We start from the raw sequence: 24,921 nt of genomic DNA on the forward strand, positions 1-24,921 counted from the left end.
TGTTATTTCATTTGAATTATGGGATGTAGATGTGGACTTGACAACTGTAAAGCAAAAATTCCATTAACTAAACTGAATCCAGGAAAGAAGGCAAGTTTCTATACAACCAGTAAATTAATTCTGTTGGAAAAAGTGAAGCAGGTTGTGTCTTCATTTTCTGCTTCTATTGTCACCTATGCGATTCAACTTGAAAATACAGATGATGACCATACACAACATCCTTGCATGTTTTTGAATTATCTGAAGATAGCTGAAGACATTATTACTCTATCAAAGCTAAGCACAGAAATTCAAAGCTTAGAATAAACTGTGTATGTAACAGGTTAAAACAGCACTAAGACTGAATACACCTTTCTCCCAAATACATTCCCAGCGGAAACTTTCCAAAGACCACACTTTGTGTTTTTTTTTTTTTTCTTTCCCTTTTTTCTTCCAGAAGACACAGCTATGAAAACAGTGCTGGTACAGCTGGGACTTCATCTTGCATTCCACCTTTCCCTCTCAGTTCTAAGAGTTCTTTACTGGTGAGAAGGATAAAGCTGTTTTCCTAACACGTTTTGGTAAACTTTCTGAAGTAATTCATTTCGTTAACAAGAAAGGAGGTACTATTTTTAAAACAGTGATATAAAACATAGCCAAAAGCTATTTTAAAGCAGTTGTGTCCAACAGCAAAATCAGCATTTTAATTTGTAACACTGTTTCTCCTGAAAGGGAACAGATGCCTATGTTTATCAGAGACACAAGCTCTGTGCACACACTTAAGGAGTTAACTGGATTTTAAATCCACCTCAAAAATGGAATGTTTCAGATCATGAAAATGTCTAAAAGCTGCACATGAACGTTATTTTAATGTTAGACACAGACTAGGTTTTATTAAGCATTACACTAGAACTACTTTGGTATAAAAATACTTTATTTTAAAGCTATCAAAGTTATAAAAATATGTAGTTATACCTTCTACTCACAGTGTCTGCTATTTTAACATTACTGATTTGTTTCACCTAACCAATCTGAATTTTATTCGAAAGTTTACAAGACAAATATTATTTTTTTTTAAAAAATGAACAGCATTACAGGGAGCTGGACTAATTGAGATGTTTTATCAGGATTCATTTAACCTCTAGATTTTTAATGAAGCCAGCAAAAACAACTATTTTCTGATGAAACAGAATTTCTTATTTCTTGAAGCGTTTCTGTGGTTGACCACTTCTTCATTAGTTACCTGCAGCATGGCACCTTCCTGCCAAAGAAAAAAAAAGTGTATCTGAAGATGTTTATCACATATGTCTAAACCAAATTACCAATAGGGGAACTTCAGCCATTTAAAAAAAAAAGTATAAGCAGTTCACTGGTGTGTCTAACACAAATGGAACAGGACTTCCATTATTTGAGTCCATGTCCTCTAGTGTGTAGCCTTTCAAAGGCAACAGAACTTGGAAATTGTTTTGTGAATTTTGTTGATTTTTAATTAAAAAAAAAATCAGCGAATTACGCCATCCTTACTCCGAGTAACTCATTACTTAGTGAATTTTCTTTAATTTGAAGAATACAGATTCAAGGCAATGAGTAAGGCTGATTAAATTTGGCACTAAGGTTTATTAGCTGCAAGAACTATAAAAAATGGTGGAAACCTCATCATTCTAGCCAAATTCCAATTTCAGCAATTACATTATACACTCATAAATATACCACCTGCAGTTTCATTTGAAGCGTTCACTTTCCCTCCTAAAGAACTGCTTATGCAGTTGTTAAAGAATAGCCGAGACATTCCTTCACAGAGGCAGATGTATTCAGTGGTGCAATTTTTTTCCTTATATGAAAAGGGTCTAAAGTTACTTGGGAACCTTCAGGATGAAACATGTTATATAAAGTAGATTACTGCAGACAAGACACACAACATTGTTCATTTTCAACAGCACAGAACTACCTTCATTGCATTACCTTGCAACCACCATAATGCATAGACTCCCAAGAAAAAAATAAAATGTTGCAGGATGCAAAAATAAAGTGGTATGATTTAATTAACTTGTGACCTACCATTTTAACTACCAACACCAGGGATGGAACCCTTGCAAAGCTTTACTAATGGACACTTGCAGGTCTCATTTGTTCAACTGTAGCAGTGTACAGTGGCAGCAGTCTATGCTTGTCCAGGGTTCATATCATAGCTAGATTCCAGTAGGAAAAAAATATGTTAAGTAGCTGAAATTAATAAGAATTTGTTTGTAAAAAGTTTAATAATACAAGAAAACAGGATTCACAAAGTTCTTTTCAATTGGTAATTGTTAATTCATTGCTATGTTAAACTACATACAATAATCACTATACTCAAAAAAATACTTTCATATAGTATAGTATTAGTTTCTCAATTTTGGAACAATTAAGAAAGGAAAAGTAAATAAGATCTTACCTAAAGAAGTTTAACTGAAGCTTAGAACTATTTTGCTCTACACCCCATAGCCTTCGTTGACATCCTTATACAACTACCGTAGTTAAAGCTTTGCAGAAATACAGCGCAGCTTTTTAAGACTGGCTGAACTTAGTGACGTTTTCAAGAGTTCTCTCGTACTAGACCTGTGTCCCTGGAAGAGTACCTCGCTGGGGATATTTCCTTTCCTTGCCATTGAAGCAGCAGCATCTAAAAGATCTAAAAAGGTGTTTCTCCTTGCAGAGATAACCCTTAAGTTATCTAGATACTTTAAACCTGATCATTTACAGACAACATACTTTTTTCTGACCAAGCATTTAACATGTACAACAATAACTTTATATTATTTGTGGGACCTTATACTACCCACTCCTTGCCTTATTTTACAATATTAAAAAAAAAATCTATAATTACACAATATTTCCTTTAGAATTATTTTATTAAATCATAAATGTACAACAGCTTCTTAACTCTACACACGCACTTAAAATTTAAAAGGAAAACGTTATGTCTTATTACACCATGATCCTGGCTAATAGCTTTTCAAAACTTTGAGAAAAATCTTAAAAAAGGTTTCACATGTCACCTGAAACTTACAAATTTAACATTATCAAAGGAATGCTTCTACACTTACAAAGACCACTAGAAAGAAACAACAATTAAAAAGCTAAGAAACTGTCTCAAAGGCATTTTTACAATCCTTCCTCCACAGTAAGGTAATGTTATTAAATAATCCAAATCCATTCACAAAATGGCTCTCTGCATCTGCTCTGGTGTCTTCTGCCATATCACTGCATATTTATGCATGACTGAGATAAGTGTTTCCTTAACATTGTTATTTCGATAACCTGAAGCTGTTCTGTTACCTCTGGGCTCTCATCCTCTCCTATTTATACAGTGAAGCCTGTTTCAACAGAAGTAAAGAGTAAAAAAATAGGTTATGAAATTATTCATCTAACCATTTTTTAAAGGAAAGATAATATGATCCTAAAAAGCTTTTAACTCCTGCAGCTACTCTCAAGAATCACTGCAATTTTAGAACTTAAAAACATACTTACCCATGGCAGGCTTGAGGAAACTCAGTAACGGCTCCTCCCTCCATAACCACCACTTCCTCCACTGCCCCCTGGACCATAATTTCCTGCAATTGCGGAACAGTAAGAAACAGAGTAGGTTACATCAGTATATTTTTTTGTGAAACAAACCAAGAGGGAAAAGGGAAAAAACACTAATTCAGTGAACCGTAACTAGATTTCCCTCTTTCACCCTTCTACAAACGAGACAAACCAACAGCAGGCAACGAGAACCTGCGGGCAGGGGAAGGGCGCCCGAACAAGCTTTATGCAGAGAGCAAGGGCATTATTAGCCTGACTGCTGTGGGAGAGGTTCTCGCCTTCCCTCCCACCTCCCTATGGGAGGGAATGACAGCAGTTCACCCACTGCTTGGTTCCAGGACAGCTCAGACGTATACAATACCTCCACCATATGGTCCCCCCATGTTCCTGCTGCCACCAAAATTTCCACTCTTCATTGGACCGTAATTTGAGGGTTGCTGGTTGTAGTTTCCAAAATCATTGTAGTTTCCACTTCCATAATTGCCTGCATTATCAATACACAAAGGATAAATGCCTGGATGAACTAAAACACAGACAAAACTCACAAAGTTATCTCACTATTAGAAATTTGGTAAGGGCAAAATGTGCAGGCACTCCAAGAGCCTAAAAAATGAGTTGCTTTTCCACACTGTATGGAAAGCAAACGCACTGCTCAGATAACCCCCCCCAGTCCCGCCCCCTCCCCCCCAAATAAAACATTCTCAAATGACTTGCACTGATTTACAACTGAAATACTTGAACATTTCAAGCCAGTAGGTTACCTCCTCCATAGTTGTCATAACCACCTCCATAGCCCCCACCCTGGTTGCCATATCCAGGTCCTCCTCCACCATATCCTCCTCTTCCTCCTCCATAACCAGGACTGCCTCCAAAGTTGCCACCTGTTACAAAACAATCTTTTAAGATTTAACTTTTCAAGGTAAAAAGCAACTAAACTCTACAGAGAAACTTCTCCTTAGAAGCATACAATGAAAAATAAAAGAGCAAGAGTTTGATAAAGAAATTTCTACAGTATTTTTAAAGGCACATTCCCAACCTCCATTCTAAATGAACTGTTACCAAAATCCACTAATCAGGTGTCTAAATGTAGCAGTGAAAAGACTTAAATTAAAACTCTCTTTCCTCAGGAATGTAAGAGATTCTGTTCTAGAGAAAAGGGTGTGGCCATCCAAGACAACTATATGGTTTTCCATAGATAGTTATAACATGAATCAACAGCTACATCCTTTTTCCTATATGCAACAAAAGACTTTACCACTTACATGTATTTTTATGTAAGTGGTAAGTGAATGTTAAAGTCTTCCTGAACAAGAGGAAAATATAAAAAACAGCAACATCAACAAACCCACAAGCACAGAAGTAAACTAACCTCCAGGTCCTCCACCATATCCATTATATCCATCACCAAATCCACGGCCACTTCCATATCCGTCTGTTGGAAGAAATAAACAACCTCAATTCACGAGCAATAAACTACCTGAAATATTTTTCTGCAGCCCCTACCACCCTGGAGAGATTGCTGATTAAGTCACACTCTCATTTGGGAGGGAACGGGGGGACAGGTATTATCCTTACCCTAGATTTTATACTTCCTCACCTTCGTGAATCAGCAAGTTTTAATTCTGGACTCAGGAAGCTTTTAACTGTCTATCAGAATTTTGCTTCTTAGCTTATGCGCAATGTAGGCAGCCAAGAGTCCCTCCCATTTTAAAAGCTACTCAGAACTCCATTTAACTACAGGAGAGAAATCTCTGAATTCCTTACCAAATTTCTGATCTTAGTTATTAATATCCTTTAAAAAAAAAAAAAAGGATTACTTCAGTTTACTAAGTGCCCATATTGTGCATCTGTATACTGTGTAAGATATTTGCTATGTATTTTTAATTAAAAAAAAATCCTCCAGCTACCACACATTTATAAGCTACTGCTGTTTAATTTGAAGTTACCAAAATCAAAACAACGGTATAAATAAGAAAAAAGAAAGTTACAAACATGCCTGTCTTACCGGCTCCCCCTCTGAAATTGCTGCCAGGTCCAGGACCGAAGTTGCCACCGCCTCCACGCGCATCACCAAAACCGAAGTTCCCTACAACCATTTAAAGTTTCAAGTTGATTGAAAACTCATCTAGCCAAACCCAGAGAGACAAACCAGCCTTAACCAGCACGTGCACATACCTCCTCTCCCACTCCTAGAATTCTGAACTTCCTGCATTTCCTGCCTAGAGAGAGCTTTCCGTACTTCTGCGTTATGGCCATTGATGGTGTGATACTTCTGCACTGTAACCAGAGAATAGAGTATGACCATTTAATAATACTCATCTGGGAGCAAAGAAGAATATTATGCTTCCAAAAATACAGTAACTTCCAAATTAATCCAGGGTAAATAATACTTAATAATAATATTGGAAAAAAAAAAAAAGAAGAGGCCTTAAGGAAAGACAGCAGTCATTTAAGTAGTACCACATGCTCTCACACAGTTTGCTAATACTATGATTCTGCAAATACTGATGCAGAAGAGTAGTTTGAATTTATTTAAACAATTACATGACAACAAGCATTAACACTATCAGATGAGAATGAAATGAAACCTACTTACATACGATTTTATCCACAGGATCATGGTCATCAAAGGTAACAAAGCCAAACCCTCTCTTTTTACCAGACTGTCTGTCAGTAATAATTTCGATAGTGTCAATTTTCCCATATTCCTCAAAGTAGTCACGAAGGTGGTGCTCTTCAGTATCCTCTTTAATACCACCAACAAATAGTTTCTTCACAGTAACATGAGCACCAGGTTTTCCAGATTCCTATTAAAAAAAAATAATCCCCTAATAACTACAAAGATAACCGAATTCATAAATTAGTATTTTTCCAAGATTTCAGGGGGATAATACTGATATTTGGAAAGATTTTGAGACATTGAGGTTACTGGCTTATGATGCATATCCTGGAAACATCTCTTTGAGCGTGAAGAGAGCAAGGCAGGAGGGGAATCCTGTCCCACCTCCCTTTGATATAATGTTTTAAATACGCTGAAAAAAACTACTTAAAATGACGTGAAACACGAGTAAACCAAAGGTCCCTGAACAGATTTAGATAAAAATGTACCATCAACTGTTTGGAAGGAACTCCCAACTATTCAGTACCATGAAGCAAGCATGGTCTTTGTAATTCATACATAAACATGTAACCTTCCTCTGTTTCCTCAACAGCCATGAAGTCCACACTGTATACAACAATAAAACTCCTTCAAATACAGTGAATCCACAGCTACACATTTTAATCTCTATTCAGTATAGGAACATTCAACTACTAACTTCCTACTTTTATCTTATGGAAAAACACATTACCTTCCAACTGGACTGGAATGCAGTGATTTTTTTCAAAAACAAATTAAAAACGTGGGTCTAACCTTACATAACCAGTAAACTCTCCCAGCGCTCCAACGATGTGGCTAACTGAAAAATGCTTGAATTCGTCTCTGCAGTATGTGCCCCTCAATAACCTAGCTGGGAAGTTTACTGCAGGATCAACTACTTCTCTGTGCACCCATGCTATCTGTATTCTACAAATCTAAAAACCAAGTATGTTTGCACAAGAATAGTCCTATGCTGACTTTGTATGGCAACACTACATACATTTTACAAATACGCAAAAGACCTTGAACAGACTCAGAAAGGATTAGCAGGAGCTTATTAATTTGAGCCTAGTAACAGCAATGGTCCTCCTTCCATAGCAGAGCTTTTTTAGAATTAGCATAACTGCATGCATCCAGCATGTTTTAGCTAACATTTTTTCTCAACTCCAGTTGCATCCCTCGGAGAGATGATTCACAACCAGAATAAATAAGAATTCATTGTATCAAACAGAAATTTAAGTGTCAATTAATAGAATTGTGAGAAACAGTGTCCCACTACAGTCCTAGTAGGAGAATTTAAACAGTTTTTCCCCCCCCCCCCCAAGAAAAAACTAAGAATGTCTGACCAAAACAGACATCTCTTTAAAAAATAAATAAATAAAATAAATAGTTTCTTCTCAGCAGTTTTGAAGTTTAACCTACCTCTCTAGCCACAGCTCGCTTCGGCTCAACCACCCTTCCATCAATCGTGTGAGGCCTTGCAGCCATAGCTGCATCAACTTCAGCCATGGAGGAGAATGTAACAAACCCAAACCCCCTGGATCTTTTGCTTGCAGGATCCCTCATTACCTAGAAACAACAAACGTATTTAAACCACTTCTGCACGTATCACTTCAAGCCTAACACAAGTATACTTGAAGAAAATATGCAAAACTTCCATTTTCCTCAATTTCAAAATTTACGACTTTTAAATGAGTTATGAAATATGCATATACCATTCCCAAAATAAATTCACTGACCAACATCTGCAAAGGAGGTAGCAGAGATGCCAAGGCATCACAGGTTGCAAAAAAATATTCTCCTCCATCTTCATTAGGCTGCTTACCCCAGCATCACCTGTTGACCCAAGGTTACCAACCACAGCAGACGGAAGAACAGTCTGTATAAGCAAGTCCCCTCCTCCCCCCCGCCACCTTCACCTTCAGGCAAAGGCATCAAAGTTACTTGTGAACTGCCAAAATAAGCAGTTGAAGAGATTATACAGGAAACAGATTGCGTTTCTCACTCCATCAGCAGAGTCTGGACGGGAAAGTATGCCTAGAGCCTTGATGAACTGGCTAATGTTAAAACACCTTCAACTGATGGAAATTTGACATTTCCCCCCCAAAAAGAAAAATGGTCAAGGAAACTAAAACCTACTATTATCTTTACTAAACATTTTACATCTTCATTATGAATCAGTAAGTCCAACTTACCACGCAATCTGTAAGCTTTCCCCATTGTTCATAGTAGTTTCTTAAGCTTTCTTCTGTTGTTTCAAAGCTTAAACCACCAATGAACAGTTTGCGGAACTGCTCCTTTTCCCTCTGTCACAGAAAAGAAGTTTGCATTAGTAAAATTTACAGTATTTCCCCACTGCATGATTAGACACTAAGTAATATTTCTTAATGGTCTAAATCTTTCAGTGGGAATTATTTTTCAAAACGAGATTAGGCTCTTTCACATTGTTTGACAAGAAGTTATGCCATGTTTGCAATTCTATGATATAGATTTCAAGAATGTGCGTTTCCTACCTCTTCCTACAAACACTAAGAAGATGCAACTACATTTAAATGTCTTCAGAAGAAGAATCTTCCCAAAAGTCTTTATAAGCTTTTTGAAGTTGCACCAAAACAAAACAAAAACAAAACAAAAACAAAAAAACCAAAACCACACACTATAACACACAACCACACTATAACAAAATGTTCTCATTACAGATAACAAGAATCCATTCATACTGTCTGATTCTATTCCAATTAGCATATATTTTAAAAAGAACATTCTGGATCAAGTTGCTTTATGCAAATACAATCATGCTATTTACCCAAGACATTAAAAAATAAAAAACAAGATAGCTTTATACCTTTTAAAACAGGTCATTGATTCCTCTTTCCCTAATTAATTCATTAAGCTGTGCGAAGCCAGAACATTTGTAAGATTAATCTAGTTCTGCCATTGTGCATCATTGCACCTGGAACAGACTTTGGAACTACTATTTTCCATATAGCGTTAAGTATTCACCAAAGCAGAAAAAAACAACCTTCCAAACCCTATCAGTTTGGGGGGAAAAAAATAGATAATAATCTTTTCGATGCCTATGTGGGATAATGACACTAGATTAAGCACGTTGCTATTTTCTGTATCAAACAGCAATGATTAAAAACACAAAGATTGTGGTCCAATTTCACAACCTTTGAAAGGCTTCAGAATCCTGTTCAACTGTCTGTAAGGTCTCCAGCCAAATAGAGCTCAAATACAGTGACTATTTTAGCATTACAATGATAACTCATTTTAAAAGCAGAAACACCTGCTTGCATTTTTTTTTTACATCCACTGCACCACTATCAAATATAATATTAACTGCCTATACACTGTATAACAGGATCAATTACATATACATAAATATATATATATATTTATAAAGGGAGAATAATGAAATTTAGAAAGCAAACAAAAATATTAAGGCAATAATGACAGATGCCAACACATGCTTTCCAGGCTTGTCCAAGGGGACATCATCTAGAACCATGTAACAAGACAGACCGTTATTAGCAGCAATATAGAACTGAATCATTCTATCACTGCTGAAGAACACGTCCACAATTACAAAAACAACTTTTTTTTTTCCCCGCACACATACAAAAAATGTATTTACAATCGCTTTAATCACTGCCACTTAGAAAAAAAAATACATGGAATCTGCTGTTGAACCTAGCATCTCTACAAAGCACAAAGGAAATTACTTTTTCTTGCCCAGATGGGCAAAACTTCACACAGAAAAGTTTAGAAGGGGCAAGCTTCCGTTTTCTTTCATTCTCTTAAATGGAATAAGGGGTGGTACATCAACTTGGATTACTATGTCACACACGACAAGTCATTGTTTAGAATGAAAGTAAGCTAGATGAGAAATATTTTTAAGTGAAGATGTTGGCAAAACAAAACAAAAAAAACCCACCCACATCCATCCACACTATTTCAGCTCTGCTGCTAGAAAACTAGAAACCACTAGCTACAGTTTCACAGAACCACACACACATTTCCCTGCATAATCCATCACCACATGTCCAGTAACACAGCTAGGTTAAAAATATCATAGGGAAATTTAGTAGGCATAGTCTTCTTCCTCATAAGTTTTACATTTACCTATAGAAACAGTAATAGGAATTATAATTAAAACTCAAGCCACTCAAGGATACCATGAACTTTATAGCCAGGTTTCATTACCGAAGGACAAACATATATCCTTCATTACTGAAAAACATAAAACAAGAAAGGTACTCTTGAGCTCTTAAAAATTCTCACGTCTCATCTCCTCTGTACTAGTGCCATACAGCGTAAGCCCTACCCAAAGCAACATCTAGGCACCATACGCACGTCGGGACATGGCAATGAAAAAAAGTTATCACTTCCTGAATCAAAACTAATGTGTGAAAACATCACAAAGATGTTGTTCCATTAATACAGGCAGAGCCTTTGAACATAACCTACTTTCATTGAAGGTTACTCTTATTTTAGGAGACTGAAATTCCTATCTAGAATTAACCTACCACCAAGATCCAGAGAGCTCTGAAAAAAATCTTCAAAAACTCTTACACACGTTGAAACTGTAGAACATATCAACCTTGATGGAAAAATTTTTCTTGTAGAAAGCCCATATAAGAGGCAGGAATAAAAAGTAAAATAAATAAATACATTAAAGCTTTGAAGGTTTTCAGAATACATTCTGCTGTAATAACAAACTGCAAGAGAAAATCTTCATGAAATCCGTAAATCTTGAAAGTTGAAAATAATGTAAATCTTCCTTCACAGGCTAAAGGCAAACACGAAGGCTATACTGGAAAATTTATCAGACCAAGGAAATGCATTTCAATTTATAATAACATATGCACAAATGCTCCAAGCTGACTGCAGACTTTGCAGAATCAGCGTAACAAAAATGGTTAATGAAGACAAGCGAGTGGGATCTTTGAGCTGGCGCTGCCTGCCAAAAATAGAAACTGCTAAGCAATCACATTTCATAAGGTCTAATGGCCAGAAAAAAATAGGTAGACGCTGTTCTTCCCTCTCCACCACTTGCCATGGCCTCGCTAGCCCCTAACGCCTCCTACGCGGCTTCTCCTTCCCTCCCTTCCCCCACAGCGCAGCACAAGCGGGAGCGACGCGGCTGCCAAGGCGGCTCCGCCATGTGGCGGACATCAGGAAAACAGCGGCCCCCGCAGAGCGGCGAGCGAGGAAAATGGCGCCCGGGAGCCGCCGCCGCCTGCAGGGAGAGCGATACGGCGGGAAGGAAAGAACTTCTCGAAGAACCGATCCCACATTACAAAATAAAATAAAAATAATTAAAAAATCAAGTAAACAACATGCGGGTCCTGGAGATAAACGGGTATCGGCCGCTGCAAACGGCTTCCAGCGTCCACTTACACGCGTTAGCGAGCAAAGCTTGCGAGCGATGCTTCCCTTTCCCTTGCGGGCCCACCAGCCTCTAGTGCCATCCCGGCCGCCCCCTCCCCGTCCTAGCTCTGATCCCCAGAGCCTCGCGTACGAGCGAGTCTCGCAGCCGCCATTTTACCCCTCCCCCTCGCTACCGCCATTACCAGCAGCGCCACCCCGGCCGGCCGGCGCCTCACCGGAGGCGAGGGAGAATCCCGGGTCGCCCACTAACCGACCTCCGTAATCGTGTGCGCCCCCGCTCTCATCCCCGGAGCGCCACCTTAACGGCGGCTCGGCGTAAAGCTGAGCCAAGAGACACTTTTTAAGAATCCGCACCTGCATTGGCGGCTTCCGCCTGCTCGCTGGGCTGCGCACCAGCCGCAGCTTCCAGAACCTTCCTCCCCGCTAACGCTTTTTCTCCTGGAAAGCGGCGCGCTGCCGCCCGCGCCACCTCCAGCAGGGCTGGGCGGCAGCACCCAGAGCTAAGCTACCTGACGGTTCCGCTCCTGATCCGCCGGTCCTGGGAAAGCACTCCGCCTGCGTAGCCAAGCATACCACCCTCCCTAAAAGCAGCATCTACTTTTTTTTTTCTTCCCCTTTTCACGTACCATATTCTTCATGGTTAACGTATCCCTGCTCGAGAATACCGCACAACTGCTCAGTAATGGCTGCCTGAACTGTTACGTAATTTCAAATTCAGCTCCACGTAGTGCTAGCGCCCTCCTTCTCCAGCCCAGACTCGCCTCCGATGTTTTAGTCAAAAAAGCTCGAATCGGGAGGTTAAATATCTCCGAAGGGGCCGCAGTTCAGTACAACGCCCCTATGTGCTTTAATCACGTAATAAAAAGTAATCAACTCCGTTAGTAATGGCTGTCTACGGAATGAGCCGAAGGCGCCGTCGTCGTCGAGCTTATCCACTTCGGCAGCCGCCGGAAAAAGCCGAAACAGGAATGGCAGCACATTCGCCTCGTTTCGGCCGCTTCCGGAACTTGCCGAAGCACACCGAGGCGGCGCCCGAGTCCGCTCGGCAATTTCCGGAAAAAAAGATACGCCGCAGTCCCCAACTCGCCGGTGCGCTCGGCAATTTCCGACGACGGAAGAGGCTGCACGCAGGCGCCCGAGCGGAGCCGAAACGGCCCGAACGCAGTTGGCACTGTTTCCACCCCCCCGCCTTTCTCCTCCGGAAACTGCCGAACCGCCCCGCAGCCCCAGCCTCAAAGCCGGGGGTTAAAATTAGGCAACCGCCTCGGGTGTCCCCCTCCCGGCCGCCCCCCCCGCGTTCCGCGGCCACCTGTGACGGCGGCAGGGCCCGGGCGGCAGCGCGGCGCAGTCCCCCCCCTTCGCCGCCGGGGTGGCCCCTTCTCCCCCCTCCACCCGCCCGGGCGGGAGGAAGTCGAGACTGCCCAGATTTTGGCGCCGAGACCTCGCCGCGGCCCCACCGTCAGCGACGGGCGGCAGATTGCGCCGCGGGAGCTCATCGTGAAAGCCGCCCGCTCCGGACTTGTTACTCCTTCCCTTCTCCTTCATTTCCTCCCCCACCCTCCCTTGAGCGGCCCCGCACACACCGCGACAAAGGGTGAGTGCCGCCGCCCGCGCAGCAGGGAAATGGCGCTGGGGCTGCTCCTTTCTTCCCGCCCCCTCTTCCCCCTCCCCCCCCTGCAGAGCGGGCCCGCATTTCCCCGTGGCTCCTCGCGCAGCGCCGCGAACCCGCCCGGAACCCGTTTCCCGCATTAATAAAACGTTTTTAACCACCCCCTCAAACGCTTCCTAACGCCCGCTTCCCTCCCTCCCCGCTGCTCGCTCAGGGCCAGGCCGCCCGCCGCAACGCGCGAAATGGCCGCGCTCCAAGGGGCCGCGCAGCAACCGCCGCCGAAAGGACTCGGGCACCCCCTGCGTCGCCACGTCGTCCCCCACCGCCTCCCCGCACGGCCCGGCCCGGCCCGGTCCTGCGGCGGCGGCCGCCGCGGCCCAGCGCGCCCTCATGGCGGCCACCATCATGGCGGCGGCTGCGGCCCCGCCGCGGCGCCCCGGCCGCCGCACTCACCCAGTCGCTTTCTCTGTCGCCGCGAGGCATCTTCCTTCTTTTGGACGCTTGACGCGGTCCCGCACTCGCCCCCCGTGGGAGAGACGTCTTGGCCCCCCTCCTGTGCTGGCGGCGACGACGGGAGGTGGTTGCAGCTCGCGCGTAGGCGGCGTCGTGCGCTCTGCCCCGTCAGCCGCGGCGCGCTCGGCTCCCCAGCGCGGCCCAGCCCCGCGCGGCGCGGCCCGGCCCCGCCAGCCGCCGCCCCCCGCCCCGCCCCGCCCTCCCCGCGCGCCCGCGCGGCCCCCCTCAGATGTCGCTGTTGCCGCCGCCGCTCAGTGCGCGCAGGGCGAGAGCGAGGAGGAGACGGGCGGCGCGGGCGGCCGAGCACCATTGAAGTCTGTATCCTTCTCTCTCCCTCTTTCTCTCGCCTCCATAACCCTCCCTTCCCTCCCTGCCGCCGCGGGAGCGCCGCACCTCGCCCCTTCCCACCCGCATCGGGGCCGGGGGCCGCCCGCCTCCCCCACCCGCGGCGGCGGGGGTGGCGGCCGGCGCGGGGGGGCCGCGGCGCTCGGCAGACAAAGCGCGCCCGCCCGCGCCGAGGGGGCGCCCGCTGCGCGCGCCCGCCCGCGCCGCCCTGGAGCGCGCGCGGCGCCCGGGGGAAACGTGGCGGCGCTGCAGGGGGGGGAGGCGGGCGGGCGGCGAGGGGGCCCCGCGGCCGCGGCTCGGGCCGCGGTCCCGCCCCGGTCCCGTTAGCTCGGCCTCACGTGCGGCCGCCGCAGGCCCGAGGCGCTGCCTTCCCCGGGGGCCGCCCCGCTGCGATGGCGGCCGGGGGCGGTGGGTCGTTCCCCTCCCCTCCCTCTCCGAGGGGGCCCCGCGCGCCGGGCCCTCGCGCCAGCCCTGGGGGGCTGCCCCGCGCACCCTCCTGCCGCCCTGGGGGGCTGCCCCGCGCACCGCCCGCGCCGATGGGGCGGCCCCGGCGCGGCCGCGCTGCGGCCGGGGGTGCCCGCGCCCGCGGGCAGGGGATGGAGCGCGGCCGGCGCCGCCTCCGCGCGCGGCCGGGCCGGGGCTCCGGCGGCCCGAGCCGCAACTCGGCAAACTTGAGCGTCGGGAGGCAACGTTAGAGTTGCGCCAGGATAATATCTTGATATTATCAGCGTTGGCTGCCGTGTGAGAGTGATGGGCGACTCCTTATTGCACTGCAGATGTGTAGCCGACCCCCGCCAGGTTCGCAGTTAACGCACCTAGGTGTATCTCGGGTGACTGCTGGCATCCCAGCCCTCCTGGGTTTAGGGCAGTACGCATCCCTGATGGTCCTCCCCCTTTTCCCTACGAACATCTCTGAGCCTTATGAGGCCTTGGAAAGGCTTTTTTTCAACACCACTTTGTCAGTATCATGTATCCTGGCCAGCATAACGGTGTGTTACTGGGTTACGCTGGACAAAGTAGTAACCTACTTTTTGTTCTGGATTTAATCCCTCCTAGAAATGTTACGTGCAGCGAGTACATGGGGGTTGGAACAAGGACCATGCTTGTATTGGGATGCCTTTCTTTGAGTAATGTAAACTTCCTTTTAATTGTCATGCATTTTTCTAGTAAAAGCTCTGCAAGTCTGCAATAAAAATGGCCTCCAATAAAACTACATTGGTAAGTTCATGCACACCTAAAGTATGTAAGGATTTAATCAACTTTTTTTTTTTCAAACTTTTAACTTGGCATCTCCATTTAAAAGATACATCCACATCTCCCCTCCCCAGCATTATTCTGACCAAAATTTCAGATCCAGAAAGTAAGGCTACCAGAAAGGACATTATCTTTGGCTTTAACAAATCTGTCATTTCTACTGAGACTTTGGGGGAAAAAAAAATCAAGGACTGTGCACCATTTTTATGTGCACTGTTAGAAAACACTAAGGATTTTTTTAGCCTCCTTCAGCATGCTCTGTAGTTCATCGTATATGTAAAGGTAAAGTCAGATTCATATATCCATTTATTTTACCCAGTCTGTTCAGGGAAGACTGATTGCCTGAGAAAAAGAGAATCCTCTTACTGATGAAAAATAACGTTGGGAAATGATGTGGCCTAATTAAGATGCCTTTTGAAATGATTTTTTGACAAATAACAGTTTCTTTGAATTTCATAGGAGCAGAGATTATCAGATGTCAACCCCTTCTGGACCATTTTAATGATGCATTTGTGGATCTCACGTCCCTGTAAAGCTTTACTTGACATTAAATTACAGACAAGGGCAGTTGCTTGCTAGAGAAATTGCTCTAATTGCCATTCAGCTAACTCTAATACGTGTATTTGTAGAGCTTTGAAAAAATATGGTGTGAGATGCCTCTGAGGCTGAGGCGAGGAAGTAAGCAAAAATATATACAGTGTAACATCCAGAGAACAGATTTGCTTTATAATGTCCTGAAAAGGTCTATTAAGTATACTAAAACTATTAGCAGTTGACCCAGATTAAGGTATCTTATATACATGTATTAACTCCCATCTTATAAGCACTATGGAGTACTTTGTACATTTATAATACATTTAGTATGTATTGTACATATAGTAGATATACAGAATACTGTAAAGCTTTCGCCAAGGTCAGTATCAGAACTTTCTTCTAGTAAGTGATTGTCCACTTCCCCTAATTTGAGAATGGAAGGACTTAAGCAGTTTGGGAAGAGAAGGGGAGGCTGCAGGGAGAGGAAGGACCCCGTGAACGCAGTGTTTCTAATCTTTTCCCGTTGTTGAGAATTTTGCTGCACAGTTCAGGAAAATCAGTTATGGTTCCCATGGGAACCGTCACTAATTCTGCTTCGTTGTGTATTTGCATGCAAAACCTGAATGTGTTAAGGAGTAGTGTAAGAGCTCTGGAGCTGTAATTCTGATTTTCCTGCCTCTTGCGTGTTAGACACCTTTACCACAGCGTTACATCAGCGTTAGAATCTTGCTCTTTGAAAAAAGTGTGATTATTCCCTGAAGAACATCTGTATCTCACATGCGACTCCTGAATATAGGGAGAGAGATGAGCCAGAGATGAGTGTTCAGATGTCCAAGCGATGCCTTAAAACATGCAACCCTAGAGAAGGGAGTTGTAGGGGTCTGGTGAAGTTTCTGCCTTTCAACTTAAGTCAGGAGTAACATTAATTTGTAGGTTCAGACGTACATTGACTTGTATGATCTCAGAACATACCTTTTTTAACAGTTACTCTGTACTTTTGCAGGCTGTAGAATCAAGTATTATTTTAGCAGTTTAGAGAGACTTAAGAAGACTTTGAAAAGCAATGCTGATGCACAAGAGACCTAATTAAATCTTTAATATTTTTAAAAAAACACCTCTCAAATTTGTTATTTCTTACCACACTTTTTTTTTTTTTTATGGAAGATACTTAAGCTTAGAAAGCAAAGAAAAAAAAAAAGTTATTTTGATCCAGAAGTCCAAAGCATTTATCTTAAGTGACAAGAATGAGTGAAGCTGAAAACAGTTTGTGGAAACAATTCATCTTGCACTGAAAGAAAGCAAGTGAGGAAAACATTCATAGGAAGCTTTGCATCTGTGGCCTGCTTGCCTCATCAGAGAATTATAGTCTTATTACTATGGTATACTGAGTTTGTGTCATTCTTTTTTTATTTTCTTTTTTTTTCCCTCATCTCTACCCATTCCTCATCTTTCATGCTTCCTTTTCTTGAAAGAAGTTGCTTTCATAAAGTGGTTGGCCATCTTCATATTTTTATTTTGCTTTAATTTCAGTGTTATGTTCATCTTTCTTCGGAGGCAAAAAAAGCCGGTGTGATCAAGCAGAAGCTCTTCAGACTCCAATACTGTGCTCAGAATACTCCTGGAATAGGCAGCCAGTTAAAATCTAATTGGAAATATATTCTCTGCTTTAAATAATCTGTCTGTCATACTCCCAAATCAAAACAAATGCCACCCAAGATATAACCATATGCAGACACCTGCTGTCTGAAAGTGAAATGTGGAACCTTTCCTTGTCTTTGCACTTTCCACTTAGGAGTTGCTAACTAGTATAAAGCTATGTTTGGAAAGGAGAGGAAAAGTTAATTGCAGAAAGAGGCACAAAGATTGGGCGCAAATGATCAAGAATCACTTTTTATGTCCCTCTTAGAAAAAGATGATTGCTGACTTTGTGTCCAGCGGAGGTGTTTTTAACCTTTACTGCACCAAGACAAAATTCTGCAAAGTCTACAAATCCATGTTTTTTCAAATGGCTTTGCTGCATTGCAAACTAATGCACATTAATTCTAGGTAGGACCAGAAAAACACCATAAAGCAGATGGAAGTGTTCTGTGATTTTTGCTTGTCTCTTTTGGCTCTGTAGGAAATGTTAGTAAGGGAGGAGTTCTGTCTGCTTCAATTTAGGGTGCTGCAGGACTGTACATTCTATGAGTTTAATGCTGCTCCCATTAGTTTATGGCTGCCATTTTAAACAATTTCCCTATAAGGAGCAGTCCAAAATGGCAGCCAAACTGCTTCTGGTCTTTTAGTGCTACAGAAATGTGATATGGCAACGTCATAGACTTGTTTCAACTCTTTTAAGATTACAAACAGAGAAATGTGTCCTTCTTTTACGTTTAATTTTGCCTTATTAAACTGGGAATGCCTTGAGGATGATGTGGATGTAATATGTATTTTAAAAACTTAAAGAATATTATTCAAAGTATCAAATGTAAACTTAAACCACTTTTAAAGTGTGTGTGTATATATATATATTTTAAGTTAGCAAGTCTTCATTTACATGTTAAGTGCTTTACTTTAAGTGTAGCTGTCTTAATTTTATGCACCTTTGTGGCATCTCTTTCAACATAAGTTACATTGGTGCATGACTCAGGGTGAGAGGGGGCTGCAATAATGGAGTGCTCCGTAGCATGCATCCCATTGACAACACTTTAGCAGTTATTGAGTATTTTGCCTGTTATAGCAATGTACCCTAAACTTTTCTCCCATCAGCTTCTCCTTTATTTTTTTTTGAAGGAAAAGGTAGTAACCACCTCCTTTTGAATAGCATCCCTTTCTGTTTTATGCATTTTCACCGTTCCCTTATCACTTTTCTTTACTTCTGCCCTGTGCTGTTCCTTGCCCTCTGCCTTTTCACAGGCATAGACTTAGCTTGTAGAAACTTTGAACGTTTTGAGCATGTAGCACTCTGAGCACTGAATTTATAAGGGGAATGGAGGCATTGATTGTATGGACAAAAGTAGTTCGCCTTTTTAAAAACTGGTATTAAGTGTTGGGTATCTCATTAAGCGCCTCACGAAAAAAAGGAACAATCAAAAAAAACTTGAACATATCTGGCTCAGGTTACCTGACCATGAGGTAACCTAGAAAGAGTCTGAGCTTCTGGCTGTAGTGGTAATAAAGACATGAATCTTTGCTGTTTACTGAGCAAGATTGGATTTGGCCAGTAGGTAGAACCAAAAAAAAGGACTGAATAATGTCATTTTGATTTCTTTCTTTCTTTTTTTTTTTTCTTTTTTTTTTTTTGTAGCACAAAATGGGAAAGAAACAGAATGGCAAAGGTAAAAAAGTTGAAGAGGCTGAGCCTGAAGAATTTGTTGTGGAGAAAGTCCTGGACAGACGTGTTGTGAATGGAAAGGTGGAATACTACTTGAAGTGGAAAGGATTTACGGAGTAAGTTGTTACCCATTATTTTTTTCTGATAGAATGGTAAATGCTAATAACCATCTCAGGGGGTGTGTTGTATGATGGAGCTATATTTTACAGAATGCAAGAGAAGAAAATCCAAAATGTATATTCAGGTGGGGCAATCAAAAATGAAAATGAAATCAAAAATGAAATAGGAAATGTGTAGCCTTAGACTTTGTCCTTCATAAAATGTTCCAAGGTTTTTAATAAGGTCTTGGTGATAGTTCTGTTGCCCCTGTTCCTTGATTTAGCTTGTGTCAGTATCTATCAAAGAAAGATGGACTGAGAGTTGTCATAGTTTATGTGTGTGTATTATGTGTCGTGGAATGGATGTATTTCTGAGTAAGAAAGTTTGCTGGGATTTTAAATTATAGACAGGTCTGGAAAGATGAGTTTGAGGCAGTTAATTCTGTTTTCTGCACTACTCTCAAAATCAGCTACATTTTTATAAGGGATTTCATGGCATGATTGCTTTCATTAGACATGAACCAAGAGGCCTCTTTCCCAAGGCTTAAATAAGCACGCTCTATTCAGGAACATCAAGAACAGTGGGCTTAAGTCATTAGTCAAAGAAGGCTCGTGGTTGTGCCTTCTGGCACAGAGTCTCTTCTGGCAGACTGTCCTTTATGAGTTGAGAGAAGGTGGTACGTTAAATGTTTATATGACCCATTGTTTGAAAGTAACTCCTCAGGTAGACAGTCATGTTACTACCTCCCAAGGTGACCGCGTTGCAGCTTTCTGAAATTCTAGCCTCAAACCTGTGCAGTGATAACAGTATGAAGAGCAGTGGGTTCAGTGTAGTTCTTGGTGGTCTGATTTGAAGGTATAAAGATGTTGCAGTGACTGAAAATACTCTGTGGGCCTCGCTGTGCTTGTGCAGTGATGTTGTGATAGTATTCGTGCGTGAGGACTGCTGATGAAGTACGTGATCAGCGGGGAGGAGAGCCCGTGGACCTCCTCAGTTTCCAATCAGCCCGTGCAGCGGAGCATTTGCCCTGCTCAGCTCTGCCACGGGGCCCCTCGGCGAGCTCGGGGCGGGCGATGACGCTGTGTGCGATACAGCCGAGCTCCGCGCGAGGACCGACCTCGGAGAGCCCTGCTCGTGTGGGGAGGCCTGGTACACCTAGGCTCTGGGAGTCAGCGTTGGGAGTATTGTGTCCTCCTCCTGGCTTCGGTCTTAAAGAGCGCTCTTACCGTATAATTTGTTTGTATGGTCAGCCTTCTGAGGGTTTTGTTGTTGTTGTTTGCTTGCTTGCTTTTTTTACCAGGAAGAGAGTCAGTTTAAATAGACATGTAGGTTCTGGTGGAGTGAAGGTTGTTTATTTTAGCTGCCACCGACATCACAGGAGTTAATTGGGCTGCTTATTTTGTATCTCCAGTTTAAGAAAATTGGTCCCCAACAATAGCAGAGCTCGTTTCTACATGCATTGCATTTGAGGACTGAAAGGTTAATAAAGATGGTAAGATAAGTATTCTTGTGTTAATGAAGCCTGTCTTACATAATGGGGAAAGGTGATTTGCCTAAGGTAAGCCATGTGGCTGTGTTTACGTTTTTCTCCTTTGCTTAGTTTTGCATAAATGTATGTGTGTTTCAGTGCTGACAACACGTGGGAACCTGAAGAGAACTTAGATTGTCCAGAGCTAATCGAAGCTTTTCTGAACTCGCAGAAGGCTGGTAAAGAAAAAACAGATGGTTCCAAAAGAAAATCTTTGTCAGATAGCGAATCCGATGATAGTAAATCAAAGAAAAAACGTGATTCTGTAAGTATATGTTAATTTGCTACATACTTGTTTCTCCTGTGCTCCTATTTCGTTGTCCTCCTCCCCTACAGAAGTCTACTGGGATTCTTAGAATTAGACTAAACGTGAATTTAAAACTACCAGAATAGCACAACACCTAGAACTGTGGTTTGAAAAGGGAACGTTGATGGGGTTAAGAAAACTGCCAAAGTGGTGGATAAAGGTAGCTGATTGTCCTTATTTTAGTTGAGGTTTTTAAACTGTTCCACGATACTTTCTGAATGATTGAAACTAAGACTGGCTAAGAGTTTAATAAATTAGTGAACAGTATTAAGTAGAAAGTTAGTATTAGAGCAAAGGATTAATGAGTGGAATAAGCAAAAATTCAGCACTGGGTTTCACATTTAATATATGTCTGATGTGAGGTGAAAGACAAGATGGCAAAATGCCAGGAGCAGACAGTTACTTAGACTAGGAGAGGAGGTGGTGGCAGAGAGAGAGTAGAAAGGGTGAGATGAGAAAACCAGTGCCTTTTCTTAAAGGCCTAGGCTACTCCTACAATTTAAACAAGTGAACAGTATGATAAATTTAGTGCCGGTAAGTGCAAAGTAACACACCTTATGTGTTCAGTAGTTTGTTTTGCTCCATAAACTTTCATCTAGTGATTTGGAAACGATCTACTTGGCAATGTCAATGGTTTTCCAAGACCATTGTCTTACTGGAGACAGCTATTCAGTATGTGTTTACTGTCAAAAAATATGATGTTGGAAGGCATCAGAAGAAATAGTGGGTGAGTAATATATGTAATACTTGAGTCTCTGCATAAAGTCAATTGTGTGGCCTCCTCTGGTACAGTAGTGGTTTCTGTCCCAAAAAGGATATTGCAGAACTGGAGGAAATAATTCAGGAAATAGTCACTGTATTTCTTAATACTATCTCATCTTAGTAAGCCAAGAAGGAGCTGAGATGCTCCCTATGGATGCAGTTTTAAGAATCAGTGTAAGCCAGCCCTAGAATTTCCTTTTGGTGAAAAGGATGTTTATCCCACTTTCAGGAGTGTGTTTTTGCTTTGTCCCTCCCTGTTGTTTTTAATAGCCATGCTAGTTTATTGCTGTAAGGATTTTAGGCCATTTGTTTCTTCTACTGAGTTTTCAGAAATAAATGCTGGGAACATTTTTGTAAAATAGCTTTATTATTACTGTGCATCTAAATGACTTTGACTAAAGATCAGTTACAAAAAAGAATAAATTGATTATTTTCTGAAATGGCATATCCGGTTACTGCATCCTTTATAATTATGTAGAGCTGTGTTTCGTTTTGTTGCAATACATATATGCGTGCGTGAATGCATATATCAGATGCCAAAACAGATTTTTCTGCTAAGTTAGATACGTTCTTTTAACTTACTCAACAGGTTGATAAACCAAGAGGGTTTGCAAGGGGGCTTGATCCTGAGCGGATAATTGGGGCTACAGATAGCAGTGGAGAGCTTATGTTCCTCATGAAATGGTAAGTTTTATGTTGGTGGCTGTGGTCCCCAGTAAGGGGCAGACGGGCAGCAGCACTTAGACTGGTGAGGCCGCTTTGTTTCAGTAGCTGTTGGTCAGATTCTTAACCTTGTGTTCTTAGAAAAGCAAAGCTTATATAGCCATTCAGTACTTACTCCTTTCTTCCAGAAACAAAGCAACTTTAGATGCTATTAAACCTTAATACAGAAGTACGTAAGAGTAGGTTATGTTTTGCAGATGCAGAAATTTGAAAAGTAAATTCTAGTAAGATACAGAAAAAATAGCATGTTTATGGAAAAGATGGGCTCTCACTAGTGCCTGTGCTAAGGGAATGACAAGTAGAGCTCCCGCTTTACATGTCAAGAAGCAGAAGCTACCTAGTTATCTAGGGTTTTAGTGCCTGCTGTTTTGCACACAGCCGTATGGATAGGGAGTTGGAAGGGATCCATGGAAGAAGGTGAGCTTGTGTTGAAGAACAGACAATAGGGAGGAGAGGTTTGTCGTTATGGACCTGTTAGAAGGGAAAGTGATGGGGAGGTTGCAGTGTTGGGAGGGCAGGAGGAGACCGGTTTCTTCAGCTGTGGTGCCTAGAGAAGACTTCTTGTCTCTACCCAGTGAACAAGCAGGATAAGATTTAAGATTTTTTTTCCTTCAGTGTCCAGAATACAAAGGAGACTGAAATAATGTTTGCTGGGGGTCAGGTTTCTTAGGGTGGCAGGATGATAGAGAAGGATGAAGGCCTTTGACTTCAAGTGGAGTTAAGTTGAGTAGTCTTCACAGACTGGGTTCATCATGTAACCTGTCGGGACTGCCAGGATTGGTTATTTGGAAGATTCTGCCTTCTTTCCATGTTTTCAAAACCTCTGTAATGCTTTGTGGAACTTAGCTGCAAAACGTAGATTGTGACTATTCAAAATTTCTGTTGTGATAGCAGGAAGAACGCGACACCGAGGCAAACATGCAAAGGGAGCGTTTATATTTTGTTCAGTTTAGCAATTGATTTGTCTTTTCATCATTAATCGCGGGCTACAGAAACCCTCAGTCCGTGTGTGGTCAGAAAGCTGACATACAAAATCAGCCATAGGCTTCGAAATGGAGTCTGAAGCGTATCGGGTCAGAAATTCTTTGTTACCTGAAGGCGGCATCAGGAAAAGCAGTATGAAATACAGCAAGTTACTTGCACAAACAGGAAATAATCACCCCTTAAGTCGGATACTATTAATTTTAAAATACTTCCTTCAAAGTTTTAATGATGCTTTGAGGGATAAAAATCTTTCATTACATACTGCAGTTGGCAGCTGTCTAAATTCCTTCGAACAGCATTTTCCTCTGAAACAGAAAAGAAATAGGAAGGAAGATACAACTATGAAACCTTTCTGTTAGATTGGAAATCCTTGGTAGGTGCGGCGAAAGGTATACTGAAAACTGATTTTTAACTGAGATTCTTTTCAGAATTTATAGCCTATGAAGAGCTGCTAAATTTATACCAATATTTATGCTTCCTGAAACCCATTAGCAGTTAAAAAATTTGAAGAACCACAGTGTAACAATTAGGTACTGGATTAATGGCTCTGCATTTATTTATTTATTTATTTTTAATCCTGCTCTCTTCTACATCAGGAAAGACTCTGATGAGGCAGATCTGGTGCTGGCCAAAGAAGCCAACGTGAAGTGTCCTCAGATCGTAATCGCTTTTTATGAAGAGCGACTAACTTGGCATTCATGCCCAGAAGATGAAGCACAATAATTGTTTGCATTGCTTTTTTATATATATGAATATTAAAACCCCAAATTTGATTTATTAGCAATGTGAGAAGCATACATTCTAACAAGAATCAAATTTGATATTTTTTTGAAGTAGTGTGTTTTGCATCAACAGCCAGTAAATAAAAGCTTTCTGCAACTTGTTTCATTTATCACAAGAGAGCATTTGATACTACTACTTCCTCCATATTAGGTAAAAGCTTTTATAAAACATTCATAAACTTCCATAGTTATTACTGAATCATAATGAATGTCTAAACAACCTCACAGATGTTTTGTAGTCTTCTATACTATTGATGTGCATGTATCTTCTTTACCCCAACCTAGCCCTTTAAACCCGTAGAATTATTCTTTTTAGTATTTGGTATCACTTGGTTCCAGGAAGACCAGGTGGAAACTAACTTTGTAGTAATTTGAATGTTATCAGACTGTATATTGTTTACTTTATTGTAAATACTGGTGAACAGTGGTCAATAAAATAGTTTTATATTCTTCCTTTATACTGATAGGCTGTGACTCTTTTGAAGCGGTATAACACTTCTGAACTTTTTATATATTATCTCTCAATTTGTAATATATTAACTGTAAGTTGTTCTTTTGGGGTGGAGTAAATGATACTCTCCCATTACTACTCT

At 42.1% G+C, this 24,921-nt stretch overlaps 3 protein-coding genes across 9 annotated transcripts in view; 1 reads left to right on the plus strand and 2 right to left on the minus strand.

The window, feature by feature from the left end:
* SKAP2 (src kinase associated phosphoprotein 2) overlaps window positions 1–24,921 on the minus strand; it is a 513,964-nt gene that overhangs the window by 168,095 nt on the left and 320,948 nt on the right. The gene's annotated exons all lie outside the window — the stretch shown is intronic.
* On the minus strand, window positions 860–13,830 carry HNRNPA2B1 (heterogeneous nuclear ribonucleoprotein A2/B1). 3 transcript variants are annotated; one of them, XR_015913083.1, is made up of 12 exons: window positions 13,638–13,830; window positions 8,377–8,487; window positions 7,604–7,750; window positions 6,140–6,350; window positions 5,719–5,820; window positions 5,549–5,629; window positions 4,913–4,975; window positions 4,305–4,424; window positions 3,905–4,027; window positions 3,487–3,569; window positions 2,038–2,168; window positions 860–1,240 (listed from the first exon to the last, which is right to left on the minus strand). XR_015913083.1 is itself a non-coding variant. In XM_088519708.1 (11 exons), exons 1-10 carry the CDS (start codon window positions 13,665–13,667, stop codon window positions 3,508–3,510), a joined length of 1,050 nt encoding a protein of 349 aa, XP_088375834.1. In that variant the 5' UTR covers window positions 13,668–13,830; the 3' UTR covers window positions 2,261–3,332; window positions 3,487–3,507. The 3 variants fall into 3 exon arrangements, 2 of the variants coding, with proteins under 2 accessions (XP_088375834.1, XP_088375835.1); XM_088519708.1 differs by lacking the exons at window positions 860–1,240; window positions 2,038–2,168 and adding an exon at window positions 2,261–3,332; XM_088519709.1 differs by lacking the exons at window positions 860–1,240; window positions 2,038–2,168; window positions 13,638–13,830 and adding exons at window positions 2,261–3,332; window positions 12,202–12,527.
* Window positions 13,135–24,786, plus strand: CBX3 (chromobox 3). 5 transcript variants are annotated; one of them, XM_088519712.1, is made up of 6 exons: window positions 13,151–13,169; window positions 15,210–15,260; window positions 19,117–19,259; window positions 20,870–21,035; window positions 22,429–22,523; window positions 24,143–24,786. In XM_088519712.1, exons 2-6 carry the CDS (start codon window positions 15,237–15,239, stop codon window positions 24,267–24,269), a joined length of 555 nt encoding a protein of 184 aa, XP_088375838.1. In that variant the 5' UTR covers window positions 13,151–13,169; window positions 15,210–15,236; the 3' UTR covers window positions 24,270–24,786. The 5 variants fall into 5 exon arrangements, with proteins under 5 accessions (XP_088375840.1, XP_088375838.1, XP_088375836.1 ...); XM_088519710.1 differs by lacking the exon at window positions 13,151–13,169 and adding an exon at window positions 13,882–14,011; XM_088519714.1 differs by lacking the exon at window positions 15,210–15,260 and having other exon boundaries at window positions 13,135–13,169.

This window comes from Tinamus guttatus, unplaced genomic scaffold (genome assembly GCF_059628265.1).
Source record: "Tinamus guttatus ecotype Peru unplaced genomic scaffold, ASM5962826v1 Tinamus_guttatus_pri_ptg000067l, whole genome shotgun sequence".
In the NCBI taxonomy this organism is placed as follows: Eukaryota; Metazoa; Chordata; class Aves; order Tinamiformes; family Tinamidae; genus Tinamus; species Tinamus guttatus.